At 40.8% G+C, this 23,871-nt stretch overlaps 1 protein-coding gene across 1 annotated transcript in view; it reads left to right on the top strand.

Annotated features, from left to right (window-relative positions):
- The window catches only part of RP1 (RP1 axonemal microtubule associated), a 284,132-nt gene that overhangs the window by 145,206 nt on the left and 115,055 nt on the right, over positions 1-23,871 (top strand). Inside the window, 3 exon segments of the mRNA XM_039256605.1 lie at positions 16-147; positions 9,015-9,214; positions 13,290-13,373. Of these exon segments, the coding sequence (XP_039112536.1) occupies positions 16-147; positions 9,015-9,214; positions 13,290-13,373 (416 nt within the window).

Raw genomic sequence — 23,871 nt, 5'->3', positions numbered from 1 at the left:
AAATCTTAATTTCAGTTGGCAGAGAAAACCCAATGGGTATGTCAGCAACACCCAGCCAAGAGGAGGAAAAGATCCATGAGTCAAAAAATCAGCAGAAAACACCAGCAGAATCCGAGGCCAAGTGTTCCTTACCTTCTTCAGCTGCAAGTAAGCAACAGCTTCCCCCCTCCCCCCCCTTTTTTTTTTTTTTTTTTTTTTTGGTTTGTTTGTCTGCACTGCTTCTTTCTGGCCACCTCAGGAAGAACACCAAATTATTTCTAAAACATAGGTTACAATATTGCACGTGAACTTGCTCTTAAAGTGTTATCTGCTTCTTTTTATGCTTTGGTTTTATATTGCAAAGAATAGATACATATGAAAATGTGTGTATCCCTTTATCTTGAATTTAATGTTCATCCAGAGCAATGACTTTGTAAGAAGAAATTGTTAAATGATGACATAGTATTGGGCTATCACAGACCAAATATTTTATGAATATATTTTATGAGTAACAGCAAATGCTCACCAAAGTCTAAGTCACAACAAAACTCATCTCTTCTGTTTCTCTGATATAGAAACTGAGGCATGAATAAAGTACTGTAGGCCTCAGAGTTCTCAGAGTTTTGAATTTCTAGTTTCTGTCTCTGATCATTTTCTTGTTCTTAGATGTATTGCTTTCTCTCTGACAGGGAAGTATAATGAATGATATCTGACAAATTCTGTGCATCAGAAACTAGTAATCTTTGGGTAAAATGAAATACTGTACTGCTGTCTCTGGCCTTTTTTTTTTTTAATCCCATCTTGAGGGTCAGATAAATTATAATGTTGCCTTTTAAAAACTGCTTTTTGAAAATTAGTAATTGGGTGTGCTCTCTTTTCTTTCAGATAGTACCAGAAAATAGATGTCTGTTGCTGACAGCCTTATGGTACTATCACATCAACCAGAGGGAAGAGAAATTAGCCTTTTGATTCTTGCTGCATTGGAGCAGGCCCAGTTTTATATTTCTGTGTCGTATCTTGAATCCGTGGAACAGTGTGACAGATCTCACGCTACATGAAAAACATGTGCTTAGTTAAAATTTCTCATAGAAGGAAAACTCAGTCTTGTGTCAGGAAGCAATGCACCTAAGTCTGGGATGGCCACCTGAAGTAAAATTTGACTTGGCTGAAAATATCATACTAGCTGAAATCTCTAGAAATAGATACATTTTTTAGGAGTAACAAAATACTGACGAGGAAAGCATCTATATATCTTATAAATATTTGCCTGTTCTGGTAAAAACATCTCAAAAATATTACCATTGTTAAATGTTTTTAACTTTAAGGTGTACCATATGTTGATTTAATATTCCTATATACTGCACTGTGCAATATGTATGTATGTAATATATGCCATATGCAATAGTGCACCCTATCACATCACATAATTATATTTCTTTTTTGTAATGGGAATAATTGAGGTCTTGTCTTTTAGTAAGTTTAGTGCTTACAACACAAAATTGTCACCTATAATTACTATGTATTAGATCTTTAGGGCTTAGTTACATACTAGTTGCAAATTTGTATCCTTCAACATTTCTTCTGTTCCCACCCCTAAACTCCAAGCCTTTGATAACCATCATTTTACTTTCTGTTCTTATAAGTTTAGCTTTTTTTTAGCTTCCACATTATAAATGATCTCATAAAGTATTTGTCTTCGTCTGACTTATCTCACTTAGCATAATTTTCTCAAGGTCCATCCATGTTGTTGCAAATGGAAGGATTTCCATCTTATGGCTTTCACATCTTCCGTATCCATTGACATGTTGATGGGCACTTAGATTGTCCCTGTATCTTGGGTACTGTGAATAATGCTGCAGTAAACATGGAAGTACACGTATGTCTTCAATATCCCATTTTCATTTCCTTTGGATACATCCTCAGAAGTATAGCTGCTGGATCATATGGTAGTTCTATTTTAATTTTTTTGAGGAATCTTCATGCTATTTGCCATTGTGGTGCTACCAGTTTAAACACCAGCAGTGCCGAAGAGCTCCCTTTTCTCTGTATCCTCATCAGCACTTAATCCCTCTTATCTTCTTGATGATAGCCATTCTTACTCCCTATGAGGTGGTACCTCATTGGTCTTGATTTGAATTTTCCTGATGATTAGTGATATTGAGCATCTTTTCATATACCTCTTAACCATTTGAATATTTTTTTGAAGAATGTCTATTTATTCTTTTGTCCATTTTGAATTAGACTGTTTTTCCATTATTGAGTTGTATCAGTTCTATGTATATGTTGGATATTATCCCCTTATATGATATCATTGTTAAATTTAAAAGATTGGAAGGTGTAAGTTTTAGAATGAAGCTAGAAAGACTAATTTCCAAAATGATGAAATCAGGCCTCATGATAAATACAAACTTTTTCAACTCATTGTTTCATTTAATGAATTATCAGATAGGAATTTTATGCTTACCAAATGTCAGATGTAAGGAAATACAATGATAGACAAAACAGACTCAGTCTCTGACTTCTTGAAGTTTACACTTTTGTTGAGTCAAACAAAAATTTAACAATCACACAAAAATATACAGTTAAAAACTGATACATGAGATGTGGGAAACATTCAGGGCATGAGTTCAAGCCCCTCATCGGGCTCTATGCTGACAGCTCAGAACCTGGGACCTGCTTCAGATCCTGTGTTTCCCTCTCTCTCGGCTCCTCCCTTGCTCAACCTCTGTCTTTCTCTCTCAAAAATAAATAAAGATTTTTTAAAAAATTTAAAAAGAATGAGGATTTGAAGGGACTTTTGACCTGACAAAAATAACATAGAAGTTCACATGAAGAATGCAGAAATAAGCCATACTTTTAACAAATCCTAATCAGTTGAAATTACCTCTCTATGTTGAACAGAAAACCTACTCCTTATAAATTCTTTTGGTGCATAAAAAGCCAACATCCTGTCCTATAAAATAAATCATGATGTTCTTACTTAGTATATTCTCATTTCTTCTTAGTATATACTACGTGTGTGTGTGTGTGTGTGTATACACACTAAAGAGTGGATTTTTAGTTTCTTTTTAGTATATTCTCTTCTATTTGAAATATGTATTTTTAATAGTTCCTCCTAATATATGTTTTCTAATTCATTACCTTTATGAGTATTTATTTTAAAGTGTGTTTCTCCATATAGGAACCTGTCTTTTCATATAATCAGAATGGTTAGGATAATGGTATTCATTTAATGTGAACCTCATACATCTGTTAATATGGTCTTAGCTTGAAGTACATGTTGTAGGCATGGTTATTGGATTCTTGTTATATATTAAGATCATTAGGATATTGTATTCATATCCTTTCACTAAAAAATATATAACTGACTTTTGAACCAAAATGTGGACCTTTACCTTGATATCAGATTTTATTTTTTTTGGTATCAGTCCAACATTCTAACTTGTTGAGATAGTTTTGATTATTTGATATTTATTGTTTTCTGTTAGCTCTCCCTACCAACTTTATGATTTCTATGCTTTATATAAATGCCTTAAGTCAAGAAAATGATAAATCTGTGAATAGAACAAGACGATTCATGTTAATTTTGTGGAAGTAGATATTTTTATATTGTAAGATACCTATGGAGAGACTGCTTTAGTTTATTTTTTCCAGATAATTTTGTGGTTAAATAACCATTTTTCTGATACTCTGTATCAAATATTAATGGGTACTTGTTTTTAATTTCTGCGTTACATTTTAATATATAAATATTTTTTCAATGTTTATGTATTTATTTTGAGAGAGAGAGGGAGTGAGTGTGTGCACACATGTGGGGGAAAGGCAGAGAGAGAGAGGGAGAAAGAGAATCCCAAGCAGACTCTGCACTGTCAGCATAGAGCCTGAGGTGGGGCTCAGTCCCATGAACTGTGAGATCATGACCTGAGCCAAAATCAAGAGTCGGACAATTAAAGGACTGAGCCATCTAGGTACCCCTACATTTTACTGTTGATTTAAATCAGCTTTTTTCAAACACTGTCTTGAAAAAGTACACAAAAGTTTACACAGTTTGTCTTTTTATGTCCATACTCTGAGGTGATTCATGGTTTTAGTGGATCTTAACTTAAAATTTTTTTTCTTAATGTTTATTTTTGAGAGAGACAGAGCATAAGTGTGGGAGGGGCAGAGATAGAGGGAGACACAGATTCTGAAGCAGGTTCCAGGCTCTGAGCTGTCAGCACAGAGTCCGACGCTGGGGCTCAAACCCACGAACTATGAGATCATGACCTGAGCTGAACTTGGACGCTCAACCAGCTGAGCCACCCAGGTGCCTCAAGTGGACCTTAACTTTGACCAATCTATGAACTATTAGAATCAACTAATTTGTTATTTTATTTCTGTAATTTTTTTCTTTTCTCTAGAGCTTTAAGAGACCAGCATGGCAGCTTAGGGTGTTTTTTTTTTCCCCTTTGGGCCGAGTCAACCTGAGTGGTACTTAATTAAAGTGTTCTATTACCCCTATGAAGGACATTTTTAGTCATTTGAATACATTTTAGGCACTGTAGATTATATTCAGGGAGACCCTGAAAGAGTCTGTCAATTAATCCCTAGTCCCCAACAAATATTCTTCCAGCTTAGAATATTTTCAACCTCTAGTCAACAATAACAAATGCTTTTATGGTTCTCAAATGGATACATTTATGAGTCTGAGACTAATGGACTTTGGTTTATTTCCAAAAGATCAGGGCATTAGATGGAATTCATATTTAGTTGATAGCACAAACTTTGATACATTATTCTATATTATAGACTATACCATATTAAGTCATCAGCTTTTGTAACACAAATGCGTGCCAATGATGTGCTATGTTTGTGCAAATGTGTTATGTTTGTGAAAATGTTACAGAGTGAAGAAGAGGTTTTAGAGAACAGTACTATGTTTTCAGATTGAAGCAGACCAGCTACACACATGTGCGCGCACACACACATGTGCATGAATGTATATGTACTTGCATAGGAACACCCAAAAAACTAAAACCAAGTGGAGGTGGTCTATTGACCCTGTTCCAGGCTTTGCTGTTCATTATTCAGTGTTCAGTGTTTGCTCACTGGCCTTCCTGCCTCTGTCCTCCCTGCTACACGGAGCTCAGCCTGTTTCACACTAATCTTTCTATCTTTTATTAATAACTCTTTTGGTAACATTTATTTATTGTTGAGAGACTGAGAGAGACAGATCATGAACAGGGGAGGGACAGAGAGAGAGGAAGACACAGAATCCAAAGCAGGCTCCAGGCTCTGAGCTGTCAGCACAGAGCCCTATATAGGGCTTAAACCTATGGATCATGAGATCATGACCTGAGCTGAAATTGGACACTTAACCAGCTGAGCCACCCAGGTGCCCCACTAATCTTTTCTTTTCTTTTTTTTTTAATGTTTATTTATTTTTATAGAGAAATTGAGAGAGACAGAGAGTGTGTAAGGTGGAGGGCAGAGGGAGAGAATGAGAGAGAGAATCCCAAGCAGGTTCCACATTCTCAGCCCAGAGCCCCATGCGGGGCTTGATGTCATGAACCATGAGATCATGACCTGGGGCAAAATCAGGATTCAGATGCTTAACCAACTGACTCACCCAGGCGCCCCCACATTGATCTTTCTAACTCTCAGATCATATCCCTAGCACACTTCGGAATCTTGACTGGCTCCCTGTCTGCACAAGGGTGTGCCAGCTCCGTTCCAAGTTGCCCAGTGCCTTTCATGATCTCACTTTTCCTCCTTTTCTCCCATAATATCTCATGTGACACCATGTTTAACCACTTTTCACCATGTGCAGCTCTTCATTATGCCTGCCAGTTCAAGCCTTTGTACATACTGGGCATGCTCTTCCCTCTATTTGGAAGGTACTTCCCTTTCTCTCTCTACAGAATTCTGATTCACCCTTGTATCTTTCTCCATGAAGCTCTTGCTGCCCAGCCCTCTACAGTTAATCACTCCTTATTCTGCTATATCTAAACTTCGTAGTAGTTCTTTTATTGTCTGTGAATGTGTCTGCATGTTTGAAATCCAAATATTTATATGTCTGTCTTCCCTACCAGGTAGTGTGTATCTTTGAGGTGAGAGAGACTCTCATTTATTTCATTTATCTTTCAAACTCTTAATCTGTGCCATTTTTAGAGAGCAATGAATCTAACACAGTGCCCAGCAAATAATAGGAACCAAATAAAATGTTCTTGAATTAAGTAAAAAATGATCCTTTTAGATGACTCAGATATTCATAAAATACTGAGTAAAAGGTTAGCATCCTAAACAGTTTATCCTACTAACCTAGAGCACGGAGTACTCTCTGGCACTCATGATGTGCTATGGAGTTTTTATCCGTAGAAATCTGATTGCCCTTTTGTGTAGGGTCTGAAAATATTCCAGTGTGTTTGTGAGGTTCTTGATCATGCTCGACCAGAAACATCAGGCAAGGCAGTTAGGTGTTCACACATGATATTTACATTTTGAAAATTAGATTGTGTCATAAAATTTTGTTGGACCAATTTTTGTGCTCATTTCCAGGTCAGCTACCTTTGATACTACATCCAGCCTGGCATGGGATTCAAACCTAATTTGCCAGTTCTGTTTTGTTACTGCCTATATAAATCTGAGCCAAATACTTAACCTTTGAGTCCCAAGTTTGTCCACTTGTCTCATAGGGGACAGTAACTCATGGAACTAGCATGAGGTTTGAGTAAGGTTGACGTGCTAATAAACGTTAAGTTTTTAGGACCATGTTAGTACAGAATAAAATGTCTTGGTGACCTGTGTTTAGGTACACCCATTGAGCTTGGAGTACAGAGGCTTTGGAGGGAGACATTCCATCATTTACTTATTACATGATTGGGGCCTCTACCCCTCTTTTCCTCATCTTAAAATGTGTATCATAATTTGACTTTCCTCATGGAGTGTGAAACGAATATGAAGCCGCCAACACAGAGCCTAGCTTATTGTAGGAGCTTGATAAATGCTAATTATTATTACGATTGAAGGAGAAATGCCTGCCGTTACAATGACAGAAATTACCCAGGAGAGTAAAGAGGTGGCAGCTTTAGAAAATGAAGGCCAGGGGTGTCTGGGTGGCTTAGTCGGTTAAGGGTCCGACTTTCACTTAGGTCATGATCTCGCGGTTCGTGGGTTCAGGCCCCGCGTCGGGCTCTGTGCTGACTGCCAGCTCAGAGCCTGGAGCCTGTTTCAGTCTGTGACTCCCTCTCTCTCTGACCCTCCCCTGCTCACGCTGTCTCTCTCTCTCTCTCCTAGAAATAAATAAAAACATTAAAAAAATTAAAAAAAAATGAAGGCCAGTCCTTTCTTAGCATGAACAGTTTTTTTGTATAGTTGTTATTTTAACATCTGTTTGTCACAGAAGGAAATACAGTAGCCCCTCCTTATCTACAGGCGGTATGTCCCAGCGCTGCTGGAAACCGTGGGTTGTACCCAACCCTTTACATGCGATTTTTGTCTATACGTAATACCTACAATGATGAAGTTTAATTTATAAATTAGGTACAGTAGGATAGTAACAATAATTATAAAGCAGAATAATTATAAAAATATAGTATAGTTAATAACGTTATGTGAATGTCATCTCTCTCAAAATATCTTCTTGCACCGTACTCCCCTTCTCCTTGTGATGATGATGTGAGGTGATGAGATGAAGTGAGGGAGTGACACAGACTGTGACCTAGCATTAGGCTACTGGTGACCATATGACCAGACATCCGCTTCCCAACCTTCATGAAACCACGAGAAGACAAAACTACAGGTAATGAGGACTACCCGAGTGGCTTGCTGGGTTTGTGGTCATCGTTGTTGTTGGTTGTTGAGATCCTGGGTGCTGCCTAGGGATGCCTGTAGCTTCAAACCACAGAATTAAAGATAGGAGGAGTCAAGGAAGTCGTGGCTTCAAGCAACTTTTCACAGCTTGTCATGAGAAGAAAATTGATCTCATTACCTAAGTCTGTGGTATTTCCACATGGACATTTCAGTTAAGAATTAATGTGCTATTGTTGGGGGCAGGCCAGCCAACAGTTCAGAGAAGCGTGGGAGATGGTGTCAGCGCTGCACACCCCAGTGTCTCCTTAGACGAGGCAACAGGCTGAAGAGACAATGATAGTAGTTGGGGACTTCATTTCCTAGCATCTCTTGTGAACACGGAGTGGCCATCTGGGAACCGCTGGCTGACGGGCGCCTGGTGAAACACTGCTGCTGTGAAGCCCATCCTCACAGACTAACCTGTGCTACACACCTCAGAAACATCTGCATGTGTGAACATTCTGCCTTTAGCTTTAAATCCTTTCATGGCCTTCTCTAGTAGGGTATTTAAAAAAATATTTTAAACGTTTATTTAGTTTTGAGAGACAGAGATAGAGCAGGAGTGGGAAATGGGCAGAGAGAGAGGAAGACATGGAATCCGAAGCAGGCTCTAGGCTCCGAGCTGTCAGCACAGAGCCCGACGTGGGCCTCGAACCCACGAACTGCGAGATCATGACCTGAGCCAAAGTTAGATGCTTAGCCCATTGAGCCACCCAGGCGCCCCAGGGTATTTTTTTTTTTTCTAGAAATATTTCAGAAAAATTTTCTCTCACCTCACTTGGCCATTTTTACATCTGATCTGAAAACATGTTTTAATTCCACTTCTTGTGTTACTTTACATTGTAGTAGTTCAGTCTAAAAATCCCTAAGCCAGGCAGGCAGCTTTATGACAAATCTGTGGAGACAGAGCGGCAAATTCTGGCATGCATCCGCGTTAAGTGTTGAGGACAAGTGAAAGATGGCCGGGTGTGTTGGATGTTTCTTGTTCTCATTCAGTCTACGTCAGTAGTTCAGTTTCAGTTGACCAGAGCCTTGGCTGTGAGGAGATAAGCACAAATCTACTCCCTGGAGTTGTAGCAGCTCAGTGCTTCCCCAGCCTGCCCTCCCCTGTGCTGTTTTTGATGTCCTTGGACTTCAGTTGACAAAGGATCCTGTCAGCCTGATGTTGCGTCTGATCTGCCACTAATGCCTTTTTTCCCCCATAGAAGAAATCAGACCTTCCCGAAGCAGTAAGACTCTTCTCTCAGAAGATGGATGGAAGGTGTTAGTGCTGACGAGAAATACAGGGACTGAAGCCAATGTCACACTCTGGGTGTGTGGAGATGAAGGAGCCACTGGACCAGTAAGTCTTTGCAAGGTCAGCCCAGAGCTGCTTTTCCTTCCGGAACAGGAGGATGAGTTTCAGGTAAACAATATTGGTAGTGATATTGTTTTCTGAGCATCCTGAATTTATTTCTGTAATACAGAAGGGTGTGATTGTGTGTGTGTGTGTGTGTGTGTGTGTGTGTGTGTGTGGCGGGGGGGGGGGTTGGGTGTGTCCTGTATAAAATCTCTGGTCTGTGAAACTCCCCACAAGTTATCCTAATGCCTATTGTAATCGTCAGAGGAAACATTTTTTCCTTACATATCTTACATAAGCAAAGAAAGTTGTAGAAGAAAATTGGTTTCTTTCCTTTTTTAAAAATTGGTTTCTCTAAAGACAGTTAGTTTTAGGCCATTGCTTTGAAACTGGCCCACAAACCATCAGCCTCAACTCAAATTATAACCAGATTACAAGCCACTTAGAAATTCTTCTGGTAACGAGAACACTTTTTTTGGGCACGCTTGCATATACTCTGAGATGTTCAGCTGAGCAGTATGGACCTGAGACCATTTTCTTGGCATCTTCAGAACCCATATTTTGAAGGTCTGCCCATGCCCACTGGAGTGTCTCTCTTAGCATCAGGGAACACTGGGCTGCATTGTTTGGAGTGTCACGGGTTGCCTCTCCTAGTTCCTCGGGCCTTTGGACAAACTTCAATTAGGACAATTACATCCCACTTCACTAATTCACCCCCAGCCCCAGAGTGCAGTTCAACCGCAGTGATTCTCCTCGGAGAATATTCCTTTTGTATCCTGGGTAGAGAACAGAGAACCATCAAGGCCAACTCATGTCACAAGGAAGACAAGGCTGTTTGAGGCTGTAGCACCTAGAGATCATGCCAAAATGGCCTCTGTGTCTTCAGACCCGAGACTGTCATGACATGTCTACTTTTACAGTCATTAGGGTTTTGGTGAAGAAAAGCATCACGCAGTCATGAAAGAACACACAGTCTCACTGCACAGACAGCCATACCTTATGCAACACATGCATTTCAAACGATGATTTGAAGATGATTGTTTAGAACCCAGAAGGCTAGATCCCTAGGCCACCCACCGCCCCCCCCCAAGTCTAGTATCACTCATAATATACCTGTGGTGTACGTATTTATGTGCTGGTAAATCCTGTGATTGTTTTTCTGGAAAGAATTTCCCAGACTCCAATTTTAGAATGGATAGTGCAGATTTTCAGTCTTGATTGCACAGTGGAATCGCAAGGGAGCTTTAGAAACTACTGATGCCTGACTCCACCCCCAGGGATTGCAGTTCATTTTGTTTCGGGGAACAGCCTGAGCACTGAAGCCTCAGAAGCTCCCCAAGCGACCCTAACGTGCGACCAAGGATGAGAAGCCCAGTCATAGCACTAGACTGATCTGGTGAGGGGATTAGGTCACGGTGTGACCTTGACTATGTCATTATTACTTTCTCCAGGCCAGCTTTATTTTTACATACAGAATGGAGACCATGATACCTGTTTTTTTCCCCCAAATTTCAGAGTGGATTGAAATGTATAAGGGAAAGAGAAAATATATATACATTAAAAAAATTCCATTGACATATAAGGAATGTGGTAAATTGGTTAAGAACAGAGGTGTGGGAGTCAAGGAAACCGGGTTCAAAGCCATATTGTCCACTCATTAGTTCTGTGACCTGGAACAGATTGCTTATCCTCATTAATCTTCAGTTTCCTTCTTAGTAAAGAGCGGGAGGGAGGTATTATTATTATTAGTCTTATTGACTAATTTAAAAGGCTTGTTGTAAAATAATGTCCTGTCTACTGACAGGAAGTGCTCTACTAATTCTTTAGGTATTGCAGCGACCTGGTCCCTGGCCTCAGCATGGTTTCTTCTAGCTTGTCTTTACTGTGAAGTGAGGGCAGGGACTTACCCAGCCCCAAGCTACTATGTCCGTGGCAGAGACTCAGGGATGGGTCTGAAAGCTCCCTAGGACTCCAAAGCCTTGTAGACCCCCGCCAGCAGCATGGCCATCACCCGGAAGCTCGTTAGACATGCAGAATCTCGGGCCCCACACCACACCTACTGAATCCAAACCCATATTTTAACAGGATCCCCAGCTAATTTGTTTACACTACTGTTTGAGAAGCACTGGTCTAGGGCTTAAGGAGCAAGAGGGACTCGTGGTAGTCCGAAAACCTCAAATTAGGACTAGCCAGCTCATTCCTATTTGTTTTTGCTTTTGTGGGCATTGACTCCCTTGCTCTTCTTTAGTGACATCATCTGCAACCTCTGAATTCGTCTTTTATTCTCTTTTCCTTCCTTCCAATTCCAGAGTGAACACATAGCCTTTTATTTATTTGTTTGTTTGTCTGTTTATTTTGAGAACAGTGTGGCATTTCTGATCAAACAGACTTGGGTCTGAGTTTTTCTTTTGGACCCGTGTATACAGCTGTGCATCTTTAGGCACATTACTTTGCCTCTTTGAGTCTTTAAAGAGCCTTACCCTTCACACAGCTGTGTACACGTGGGAAGAGACCGTACATACTGAGCACTTGCCCCCTGGCTGGCACATAGCCAAGGTCATTGCATGTCAGTTACATTGTCCGGAAGTAACAGGAAGACAGTCACGAAATCGCATAAGCTATATCCTAACCCTTCAGTTAGTCCCTTAGGTTTTCATTTAGAATTTATGGAAGGAGAAGGTTTACCCTTATGTGCTAATAGATTCCAGGGACAACAAAAGTTCATTTACTGGCCAGCTTAACTTTCAGAGAGAAACTAGGCGGACAGTTCGGGATAACTTCTTACTTCCTCCGGTGGGAAGAGCTAGCTTCTGCGTTCTGCCCCCAAGACCAGCTCTGGGACTGAGAGAGTGGGGGGTTAACAGCCTCTTTTCCTCCCTCCCAGTCAATGTCATCATAGTCCTTCTGTGGTGTAACTGCCCCAGGGCTGGTCTAGCTTATGGGGGAAAGTGGTGGTGGTGGACCCTTAAAAGAGAATTTTGAAGTGTGGGAAATGGGTTTGAAAGAGGAACTCTGATGGCTTCTGGGTCACTTGACTGTCCCAGCTCTTTTGGGGTCTAGTTCATAGGTAGGCAATGATGTAAGTCAAATAAAACATGCAACTGCCTGCTTACATTCATATCTCTAGTTTGTGGAGGTAGATGAGCCCCTGTAGTAGAAATAATGGTAATGGATATTATTTAAGCTATTAAATAGTAAGGTGGTATATTGCTTTTTTTTAATCCTCACAGTTAAGTGTCCTGGACATATGCTGTTGTGCTGAAAATGTCTGCTTATAAATCTGTTTCTCTTACTAGACTATAAATTTCTCAAAGTTAGGAACTATGCCATCATTTTAACCTTTGTATACCTATAGACTTTAACAATGCTTATATTATTCTGTTAAATACACATTTATTTAATTAAATTGAAAATTGTATGCAATAGACATGTCTGTCCAACAGATAAAGAAATTGAGATCCAGAGATATACAATACCATATTTTGTTCAGGTTAAAATAGCCAGGATACCCGTTGAACTCAAAATGATTCCAAAGATGGTTCTCTACAATGCTACCTGGATTAATAAATACTCTTGAGCCATGTTAAAAAATAACCAAGTATACTTACTTTGTGGGCAGTTTTGTTTCTTATCTTTAAACTTTGAACATCTATGTCTTAGCTTGCAAGTCAAACAAGAGAGGATTTTCAGAGTAAAAGCAAGTTCTAGACTCCCTGGTACTTTTCCTTGAGTGTATAGAAAGAGCTATATTTAGCTTTGATGAAAATTGCTTTTTTCTCTCTCTTTAAAATAAGAGCTCATCTTTGGGCTCAGCTCAGAAGATGCTGGCTTCCAGTGAGAAGCGTGTGGTGATCAGACAGCTGAGCACATGTATACTGTTTATCTTATTCTTTCATCTGACTCCTTCCCCATATTTTTAGTCAAGTCTTGTGATGTTTCTGCTTCCTATTCTGTCTGTGGAGTCCACCAGTGGCTTCTTGAGAAGACTTCATTGCTAGACTCTGAGGGGGTCCCTGAGAGCTTTCCAGTCATTAGGAAGAAAAACAAAATGCATTTAGTAAGAGGAAGAAAACAAAAAAAAAATTGTAATGTGCTTCATTTGAATATTCTGCTCATTGTTTCTTCTTTGCATTTCATTCAGGTTCAAATAAGCAGCACCTGAAAGATACAGATCAGGCGAGGATATGGTGGGACTAGTAAGGAGCCCGAGTGGAGCTTACAGAGGGTAATGGTTTTTATTTTGTGCTTAATATTTACTCCATTATGAAGAGAAGGAAGCGGACTTTTTAAAACAATGAGAAAGATAACATATTTTCCTAATTGTGAATAATGTGAACAATATTTTTTTTGCTTATAACATTCTAAACCAAACAGGACTCATCTTCATGAGAGTTTTAAAAATAGTATTTTTAGAATTATATTTACAAAGGCAGTCTGTGTTCATGGAAAGTCTGAAGAATACAGCAGTGTATAAAAAAAAATGATTCGTTTCTCATTGATCATTAGCTGACCACTGGGTTTGTTTATTTTCTTCCAGTATTTTCTATGAATCACTCTCTTGAACTCACTTTCTCTCCACATACATATACACATGTGTTTATATATAAATGTATATATTACATGCTTATACATATAAATGTGTGAATATTATACACACACGCACGCATACTCACACATTTATATACATTTTGCCCCTTTAATGAAATTGAATCATGCTGTGTATGCACTTTGGGATCCTGCCTTTTCTTTATTTTTTATTTTTTATTTAATCATGAAAATAATGACAGCAATAATAATATTGTCTATGAATCTCTGCTTTCTAGCTTTAAATACTATGTGTTCACTGATTAATTTCTAGTACACGATATATGATCTTAACATGTTTGAGGTTTAAAATTTTTAATAAGTTTGTTAGAATCTACCAAGTCTATCATTTTTTCCATTTAAAATGTTTCTTGGGGTGCCTGGGTGACTCAGTCGGTTAAACATCAGATTCTTGAGTTTGATTCAGGTAATGGTCTCATGGTTTGTGGGATCGAGTCCTGTGTAGGGTCCCTTGCCGACAGCAGGGAGCCTGCTTGAGATTCTCTCTCCTTCTCTGTCCCCCTCCCTTGCCCACTCCCTCTCTCTCTCTCTCTCTCTCTCAAAATAAAGTTTAAAAAAATGTTTCTTACTCTTCTCTGTGATTTCTATTATGTATCCTTGATTGTATTATGAAAGTAAATGAGAAAATGTTACATTTGCTGAAATGTTTATCGCAGGACTTCTCAACTCATAACTAACATAACGAAAACTGGTATTCTTATCGTACAGGAGCAGGTAAGTATGATGGACAAGAGGTGTTTTCTGAGCACCTAATATAATGCTGTAGAGAATGTGAAGAAGCCGTATGTTGACTGTGAAGCTTCTCTGTTCAGAAGCATTCAACGGTTTCAAAGGAGACACAGAAAAGAATGCTTTAAGAAGACGCAAACCTCCGTGGAACCTGCAAAGTGTAGCAAAATGATGAAATCTGTACTTGTGAATGATTGGGAAGGAGGAGTCAGACGTTTTAGGAAGGAGCTCCCATGAGTGGAGTTGGCCTGTCGTCACCAGCAGAGTGTGCTGTCTCTGGACCCCCAAGTGGGACAGAAGCTGTTCAGACGTGGAGCAGTGTCACCGTAGTGATCCTCCGTCTGCAGGGGAGCCAGCGCCCCAGGAAGGGTGCTCCAAGGAGGCGTTGCCCATCCCTGGGTTGCTGACACAGGTGTCTGTGAAGAGGAAATCAGTCCAATCAGCAGATGAACTGAGCAACCGGAGCTCATTAAATCGCCAAAGTGATGTGGAATGAGGGACTCATCCTATGGCCTAATTTAAAAAAATATTTTAAATTAATTTTCAATGTATAAAAATATTACAAGAATGGATCAAAAAATTCTGGTTTTACTCAGAGCCCAGTTGTTAACATTGTACCTCATTTGGTTTATCATTCTTTGCTAAAATACCTGTGTGTGTCTGTGTATATTTTTTAATCATTTGAGAGATAGTTACAGACCTGCTGCCCCTTGAGCAGGAACTTTGACCTGGTTTCCCCCAAACCAGGATTCAGTCCAGGATAGTGAGTTGTGTTTAGCTGTCCCACTTCCCTAATCTCCTTCAGTGTGGAAGGATTCTTCTCTTGTAACCTTGTCTGTCGTAACCTTGATGTATTTGAAGAGTGCAGGCCTGTTGCTTTGCAGAACGCCTTTCAATCCATGTTTGTCGTGATTAGATTCAAATTACTCATTTTTGGCAGAAGTTCCGCAGGGTGGATGGGGTGTGCTGTTCAGTGCCTCACACCTCGAGGTACACAGAGCCACTTCATCCCATTCCTAGTGATGCTCACTTGGACCACTTGATGAGACTGGTGTCTGTCACGGCTCTTAAATGTGAATTCTATGTATTTTGTACTTATTAATTAATGATTAATTAACAGCATTCTGTGAGGAGACACTTTGTTCTCATAAAATTTTCACCCACTAATTTTAGCATCTATTGAAGATTCTTGCCAGAATCAATCATTGCTCTGCTGCTTTCCAAATGGGGACTTTTCTGATTCTGTCGTTTCTTATTTGGCATTCACTACAAGGTAGAACTTTCCTTTCTCCCCCGTTTAAAAATTTTTATAATTTGTACTAGCATGAATTTAATGGATCCTTGTTTTCTTTGATGGGTTTAAACTGTTCTTTACCCTTTATTTTGATGCTAAAATCATTCTCCATTCATCCAGGGGGAAACCCTTTAAGCTCACATTTCCTCTTTCCTTTCCTGTCACCATCCATACTCTGGTTCTTCTTTACTTTCTGGCAGGAAAAGATATCTCAGGCTCATCTAATACTTTCTTCTCTCCAACCCTGGTTTCTGTTCGTGAATAATGACCTTCAGTATTTGTGTGAGACACACAGAGAAGGGAGTTACCCCTCTCATGCCCACCGACGTCTGCCCAGGGGCCACTTCTGGCCGTGCCTCTGCTTTTACAAGATGCTCCCAGTAAATAGTTCTCTGGTGAAATGAGTTTGCGAAACACTGAGTTTCTCATCCTCCTTGGATGCACTTGCAGTGCATGTAAATCCAGTGAAGGCTCTGAGATGCCCTGTGGTCAAGAAAGCCGTTTAACAGCATTTCCAAACTAAATTCCCCAAGGGACCGTATTTTTCAGGTAAAATCTACTAACACTCCTTGAAATGAATATTGTGCATTGCTGTAGAGACTTGAGGCGTTTGGGGGACAATTGAGGAAAAAGATACAACCAGGAGGCGGCAGCAGTAGGACACACACATTTTATTGTGTGAGGCCTTGACAAGTTTGCATCTGGGGACAAGTTTGCATCTGGGGCCGGCCCCTCACGGCAGGGGTCTGTGCAGAGAGACACTAGGTGTGGCTGCTACTCAGAGGGGAATGGCGGGGGGGGGGGGGGGGGGGGGGGGGGGGGGGGGGGGGGGGGGGGGGGGGGGGGGGGGGGGGGGGGGGGGGGGGTGTGTGTAAAGGAACTCCCAGGGGAGAGCAAGAGCTGAGGAGAGGGGCTTCTCTGTCTCAGTTTCCCAGCAGCATAGTGGGGAGTCTGTGCCACAGAGCTCCAAGGACAACGCTTGGGGCCTCAGAGCCTCAAGGCCCTGTGTTATCAATAGGTAACAGCTGTCCCATGAGGGTTTGTGGGGTCGAAATGGCTACAGACTTGCTTGTTTGGGCTATAGTGTGTGGGGGTGGGGGGGTAAAAAAATGGTTTGGGCTCTTTAAAAAATTTTTTTTTTTTTAAATATTTTTATTTATTTCTAGGAGAGAGAGACAGAGACAGCGTGAGCAGGGGAGGGTCAGAGAGAGAGGGAGACACAGACTCTGAAATAGGCTCCAGGCTCCGAGCTGGCAGCCAGCACAGAGCCCGACGCGGGGCTCGAACCCACGAACCGCGAGATCATGACCCAAGCGAAAGTCGGACGCTTAACCGACTAAGCCACCCAGGCGCCCCTAAAAAATTTTTTTAACGTTTGTTTATTTTTGACAGAGCATGTGCGTGAGAGCACGAGCAGGGGAGTGGCAGGGAGAGAGAGACACACAGAATCCAAAGCAGGCTCCAGGCTCTGAGCTGTCAGCACAGAGCCTGATGTGGGGCTCGAACCCACAAACTGCAAGGGCCTGACCTGTGCTGAAGTCAGACGCTTAACTGACTGAACCACTTAAGGGCCCCCTGGGCTATTTTTAAACTTATGGAATTTGAGTTTGCCTCCAGCAGCTTTAGCTAATCAGTCTTAGCCTGCAAGTGAAGGAATTAACAGTCTAGGAATCAATATACAGAGGCTGTTTTTGACTCAGTGGTGTGCCAGTTATACACTGAAATGTATGACTTATGTTTGTATAAATCCAGTTATAGTTAAAAATACATAGGGGTCTATAATTTATATAATTTAGAAAATGACTAGCTAATGTGCTAATCCACTCTTTTGAGATCTCCAGCCTATAGAGAATTCTGGGAGAAGTGATCAATGTGAGATACCAAGGAGGGGCTTTTATTCTAGAAGCATTAGGTGATTTACTGGATTCTGATGGTGTATCTCAGAGAAAATGATGAACTCACCGATAGGCCTGGCCTTCTTCATTGCAATGATACAAAACTAGAATAAACCACAGGTTCCGCTTTCAATCTAGGTGGAGAAACAAGATCACATAACAGCCACACAGTGATGAGAGGGCAGGATAAAGGCCCTAATAGCCAAAGCTAAGAAAGGTATAGCCATAGATTTCTGATAAGAAAGATACATATGTGTCCCTAGAGGAAGCAGGACAGTGGAGAGCAGGGAGGTATGAGGAAGGGCAGAGCAGGGAGAGGGTGAGTGGAAAGTTATTTGGAGATTGGCCTATTTCAGATATCCATGCTGTGTGTGGAGTATCATGAAAAATAACCACATATATATGTAAAATGGCTTTTCCCCAATGAGAGGGAAAGTGTCTATTTGCAAAGCTGAAGTAGTTTGTGTCTGAATGGTCCTTAGATGGCTCAGATTTTGTCAGACGCCAGTTGTTTGGCGTAATTTAGGTAGAGTCAGTTGATAAATTCAGATCTCTCATCATCACTTCTTGCATTCCTGCTCACGCATGTACAAAGAATTCTGTACGCTTGACTACCATCTTCTGTCTGAAAATTAGACTCTAGCTCTTAATCTGTTTTCTCAGTATTTCACAATTGCACTGGAAGTTTCTCCCTACGCAACTTACAGTTTTATTCATCTACATGCATGGTCCAGTGAAACAACTTAGTAATCTTTATATCTTCTGTATACTTCTTAATCAGTATTTCCCTTTTCTTTTTTTTAAAATAGTTTATTGTCAACTTGGTTTCCATATAACACCTAGTGCTCATCCCCACAAGTGCCCTCCTTCTTGCCCATCACCCCCCTTCCCTTCTCTCCCCATCCCCATCAGCCCTCAGTTTGTTCTTAGCATTCAAGAGTCTCTCATGGTTTGCCCTTTAAAAAGTTTATTCCTGGGGCGCCTGGGTGGCTTAGTTGGTTAAGCGTCCGCCTTTCACTTAGGTCATGATCTCGCGGTTCGTGGGTTCGAGCCCCATGTCGGGATCTGTGCTGCCAGCTCAGAGCCTGGAGCCTATTTCAGAGTCTATGTCTCCCTCTCTCTCTGACCCTCCCCTGCTCACGCTGTCTCTCTCTCTCCTAGAAATAAATAAAAAAATTAAAAAAAAGTTTATTCCATAATTAACCCAACTATAAACCAGATTGTGGTTTTGTTCTTCTTAGAGTTTTAATTTTAATTGTCAGATCTCAGTGAAAATGCTTCTTCCCTCACTGCATTTGTCTTCCAGAAGATTTATTGAAGGAGCTAAATTGATTTCTCCCATCTCTCAGGTTCTGAGCAGAAAGGCTGGGTAACCTGACTGAGGTGTTATAACCTCAGTGTTGAATTCTGATGTGTTAATTCAGACATTGTAAATACTGCTGTAGGTCTGTTCCAGTCAGCTATTTTTTTGACATGTATTTAACTATTTAGTTGAAATTTCTTAAAGTAATCCAGGAATTTTAGGTTTTTAAGAAACCAAACGAGTTTTTATGGTAATATTTTCTTGTGAAACAACTAATATTTGGGGCTGTAAATCAGCAGAGGGAGCTCAGCAAATGAATGTTAGTTTCTATGGAGGCCATTCCTAAAATTGTTTCTATTCAGTTAAGAAATTAAGACAAATGCTGAAGATTTTATATGGTAAAGACACTGTCATTCCTTAAGCACTTGGTTAATTTATTTGTTTTAGAAGGAAATGAGTGTATTTTCCATTGAAAAAAATATTTTGGGGAACTCACCCTTTTTCTTTTCCCGCATTTATCCCAACATAAGGAAGGTTTGGTTTTGAAGCTTAATATAAGTGTATTTTTTCTCTGCTATACTGACTTTTTTATAGTACATTTGGCAACTCTGTATCAGAGCTAAAGCAAAAGTTGGGGCTTTGGATCTTTTTGGTATAGACAGAAGTATAGTAGATGGTGCCCCAGTCTGAAAGTCAAAAGGAAATACTGTTTTCAGAAAGAAAATAGTTGGTTCTGTCATGATCAAAGGCTGTCTTTTGGGGACTGAGAAATCTGAAAGTCTGCCGTTATTAGGGTGTGTGCGTGAGGTTTTCCCCATCCATAAAGATGCACTGTTTATAGCTAACAGTGCCTGGTGATGGACAATGAGAGCACTTAGGGGATTGTTTCAGGAAGCCAGTGCTCTTAGCAAGTGTTTGTTGAAATTATTCCTGGTGTCCCAAGTTAAAATGGGTGAAAACATGCTTTTTCACTTAACATTTAGAATTTTAGAGGGATTGGCTCTCCCATTTCATGATGCTCTAGCTGTTGGGGCTGTCAATTTAGTGGTGGATTTTTATATCAGAGTATGAACGTATTTTTTTTCCCCTTAATCATACTTTGGTTACCTTTCTGGAGGGCTGACTATTTCAGCCATATTAATACACTTTAACCAGTTGTGCTAGCTAGCTTCCAGAATGCTGATGTAAAATATTAATCCGGGTCACTGAATTGATTCCAGGTAACAGATAGCTCAGCCCTAAAATAGGATGGCTATAACTGAACATAATCATATAGTAATTAACTTTGAATGTTGAAAAAAAGATAAGATTTTATTTTAGGAAATACTGTCATGTAAATCTAATAATTATTTTTGAATCTCAGGGTTTCTATTCTTTCTTCCCTGGGGTTGACTTTGACTATTTAAAACTGAGGTAAGAAATCTTAGAGGTGGAGTCTGAATTTGTCTCTTTTTCTGCATCTTCTTATTATCACTTTTGTCCATGCTGCCGTATTTTCTTTCCTCTTCACTGCAGAAATTTCCTAAAATAGGATTCCAGCTCCTTCTCTTTTCCCCCTGATACCCAGTTTTTAAAGAGAACCCAGAGTGCTTTTAGAAACCTCAGTCGGGTCCAGTGTTCCCCTGTTTAACCTGAGTGTTGCCTCCCTTTTGACCGCCTTCCTCACCACCCAACCCTTTCTCCTTCTGTCTAAGCCACACGGCTCTTCTGCCTCAGAGTGCCCCTTTGGCACAGTCCAGGGTAAGCCCCCAGTTCCTCTCCATCCTATGAGCCTGGCTTAATTTCTTCATAACACATCACTCAATCTGATTTTTAAAATTTATTTATTTACTGTCTATCCACTAGAAACTGAGCAAAATATGAGGGTGGGAACTTTGTGTTATTCAATATTATAACTCCAACTACTTGAATTAGTACCTACATTCTAGTAGATGTGGGATAAATATTTGTGGAATGAATGGCTAAAACACATTTTGGGTTTATGTAACAGTTATTTATAATATATGTGAAATACTTTGTAGATTGTAAGTGTGAAATGGAGGGAAATCATACAGTCTTATTTAAGGAGTAGGAGGTGATCTTAGATGGGCTGAGCCTTGGCATACGTAAGGGGAAGATGAAGAAACAAAGCCTGGAGAGTTTCAGAGGCGTGGCCGGTTCTCATAGAGTTAATAGCCCAGTCAAGGCCAGAAGCCCTCTTCCTGACGCTTGGCCCATGGCTCTCTCTTCACGTGTCTGGGCTACCTCTGCAGCATGTGCTATATATGTGACTGGGATAAATGGGCTCAAATAGAATAGTAACTCCCTTGATACTTCTTGATTCTTCTGCGCCTTTGAATTGAAGTGGGTCATAGGTTTTGGTGCATTTGTTGTTATTTTTATACTACGACTCCTTGATATGATATGATAACCTACTTGATATAAGCTCCAGGCAGTCTTGAGATTAGCTAAACCAGGTAGGAAATTGCTTTCCTGCTTTATTTTTTTTTTTGTAAGTTTAAATCATCCTATAAATATTTCCAGTTCTTTTTCATTTTTAGCTAGTTCTTCACTTCAGGCTTCTAGAAAGAGCCACAGAAGAGAAAGAGCAAGTTCTAAAATGCAGTAAGAAAAATGATTGTTTTTGAGGATTTTCTAGTTCAGTGAACAGCAGGAAACACCAGCTTTTCTTCTCACAAAATCTCCAGTCAAATGTTTAATCTCGAAAGATTCCAGCAGTTTATAGAAACATCCTAAAAGTTGTGCCAGCTTATTTGAACCAAAGATAATTCATGTATTTGATAGTCCCTTGGTCAGTTGTAAATACCATAGTCGACCTCCTCGGACAGTCCGTGTAACAAATAGGGCGTAATCACAAGGAACAGTACCAGAAATAAGGAGGCTCAGAGATCTTGATTGGCAAGAACGCTTAGAGTTCTTTTCTGACAGCACATTTAGACCTTATTCTATTTTCATATTTCCAACTCCAAAAAGGAAATACTAATGACTGACATTAGTACCTGCTCCCCTGTCCCCAGGGCCAGATCTGGTATAATACTACAAACGCTTTAAGTGCCCCCAAAGTATATCGGTGACTGTTTTCTCTTATTATTTTTTCAAGAGGCACAGTCTAAATTGGATACATAATAAGAGTAGAAAGATTACACATATTTTTTTGTTTTATAGTATGGAGGTTTATGACACGAGAGTGGGGTTTCTAAAAACAATTTTCACAACTTCCCTCATCCTGATACATCTTTATTTTATATCTAGGGTCCAACAGACAACTAGCTACAAGTGCAGTCCTCAAAAAGGATTGACATTGGTTGTATATCATTTCTCCTCTAGGAAAAGATAAGATTAAATTTGGGGTTACATAACATATGTGAAGAATATTTAATAAAATGAAGTGGAATATAAATATAGATGGTGGTAATTTTGTTGGTTATGAATCGCATTTCATTTCAATCCTGACAGGCAAGAAATAATGATGTAGAGCTTGGGGGTGGGGGGGGGCTGCTCGCCTGCCCTTATGATACAGTGTGTCCCAGCCACAGTGGTGACCCTACCTCCACCCCCTGGATCTGACTCCTACTCCCCTGGGTGTCCTTTTTGGCATTAAAGATAGGCACAAAGGACAGTTAGCAAAAAGACTACTGGGCCATTTCTGAAGGGCTAAATAGGTATGACATTAATGGAAGAAGCAAACTGGTGGAGAGGACTTAGGGCATTTGCCTGGTGTTATAGAGGGTCTGAATGGGAACCACCTCAGAGAAAGCATGCAGGGATTATCCAAATAGGTATCCAGGAGACTAGAAGTGCTAGAGAGCTTTCCTGGAGGGATAGGATGAGTGAGAGAGAGGGGTGAGAGGAGAGCTTTGGAATTTTCAGTCTTGAAGTTAGGGATTTTGCCTTTTGTTTGGACCTCTTGACTGATTGGCTAGAGAATTCAGGGTACGGCCCTGAAGAGAGGAAGCAGGAGAAGCTACCTTAGATTGGCTTAGGGGAGGAGAGGTCAAAGAGGCCTTTATCTGTCTTCCCGAAGAATCCTGGTCAGCCTTCCAAGTAGAGCGGGAGTCCAGGATTTAGGATAGAAGTCTCTTTATGATAATAAAGAACCGAGGTGAAGTTTTCCTTGTGCAGTCTCTGGGAGGATGTTAGGGAGGGGAACCACAAATAACCCCGACCAGAGGTTAAGAATTCTGATATCTCATATCTATGATTAATTGTAACAATCATTTTCCTCTTCTCCTGGTGCCACTACCACCACCACCACCTCCACTACCCTCACCTCTACCTCCACCTCTATGGCACCACTTCCACCACGACTTCCACCATCTCCACCTCCATCATCACCACCTCCACCTCCATCATCACCACCTCCACCGCCACCTCCACCTCTACCTACATCATCACCACCTCCACCCTCACCACCACCACCACCACCTCCATCATCACCACCTCTACCACCACCACCTCCACCTCCATCATTACCACCTCCACCCTCACCACCACCACCACCTCCACCTCCATCATCACCACCTCTACCACTACCACCTCCACCTCCATCATCACCACCACCCTCACCACCACCACCACCTCCACCTCCATCATCACCACCTCCACCACCACCTCCACCTCTACCTACATCATCACCACCTCCACCCTCACCACCACCACCACCACCATCGCCACCACCACCTCTACCACCACCACCTCCACCTCCATCCTCACCACCTCAACCCTCACCACCACCACCACCTCCACCTCCATCATCACCACCTCCACCTCTACCTCCATCATCACCACCACCACCACCACCACCACCACCTCCATCATCACCTCCACCACCCTCACCACCACCTCCACCTCCATTATCACCACCTCCAACACCACCTCTACCACCACCACCTCCACC

This window comes from Hyaena hyaena, unplaced genomic scaffold (genome assembly GCF_003009895.1).
Source record: "Hyaena hyaena isolate Hyena2069 unplaced genomic scaffold, ASM300989v1 scaffold_578, whole genome shotgun sequence".
Taxonomy (NCBI): Eukaryota; Metazoa; Chordata; class Mammalia; order Carnivora; family Hyaenidae; genus Hyaena; species Hyaena hyaena.
Note: the sequence above shows the minus strand (reverse complement) of the source record. Positions and strands in the feature narration are given on the sequence as shown.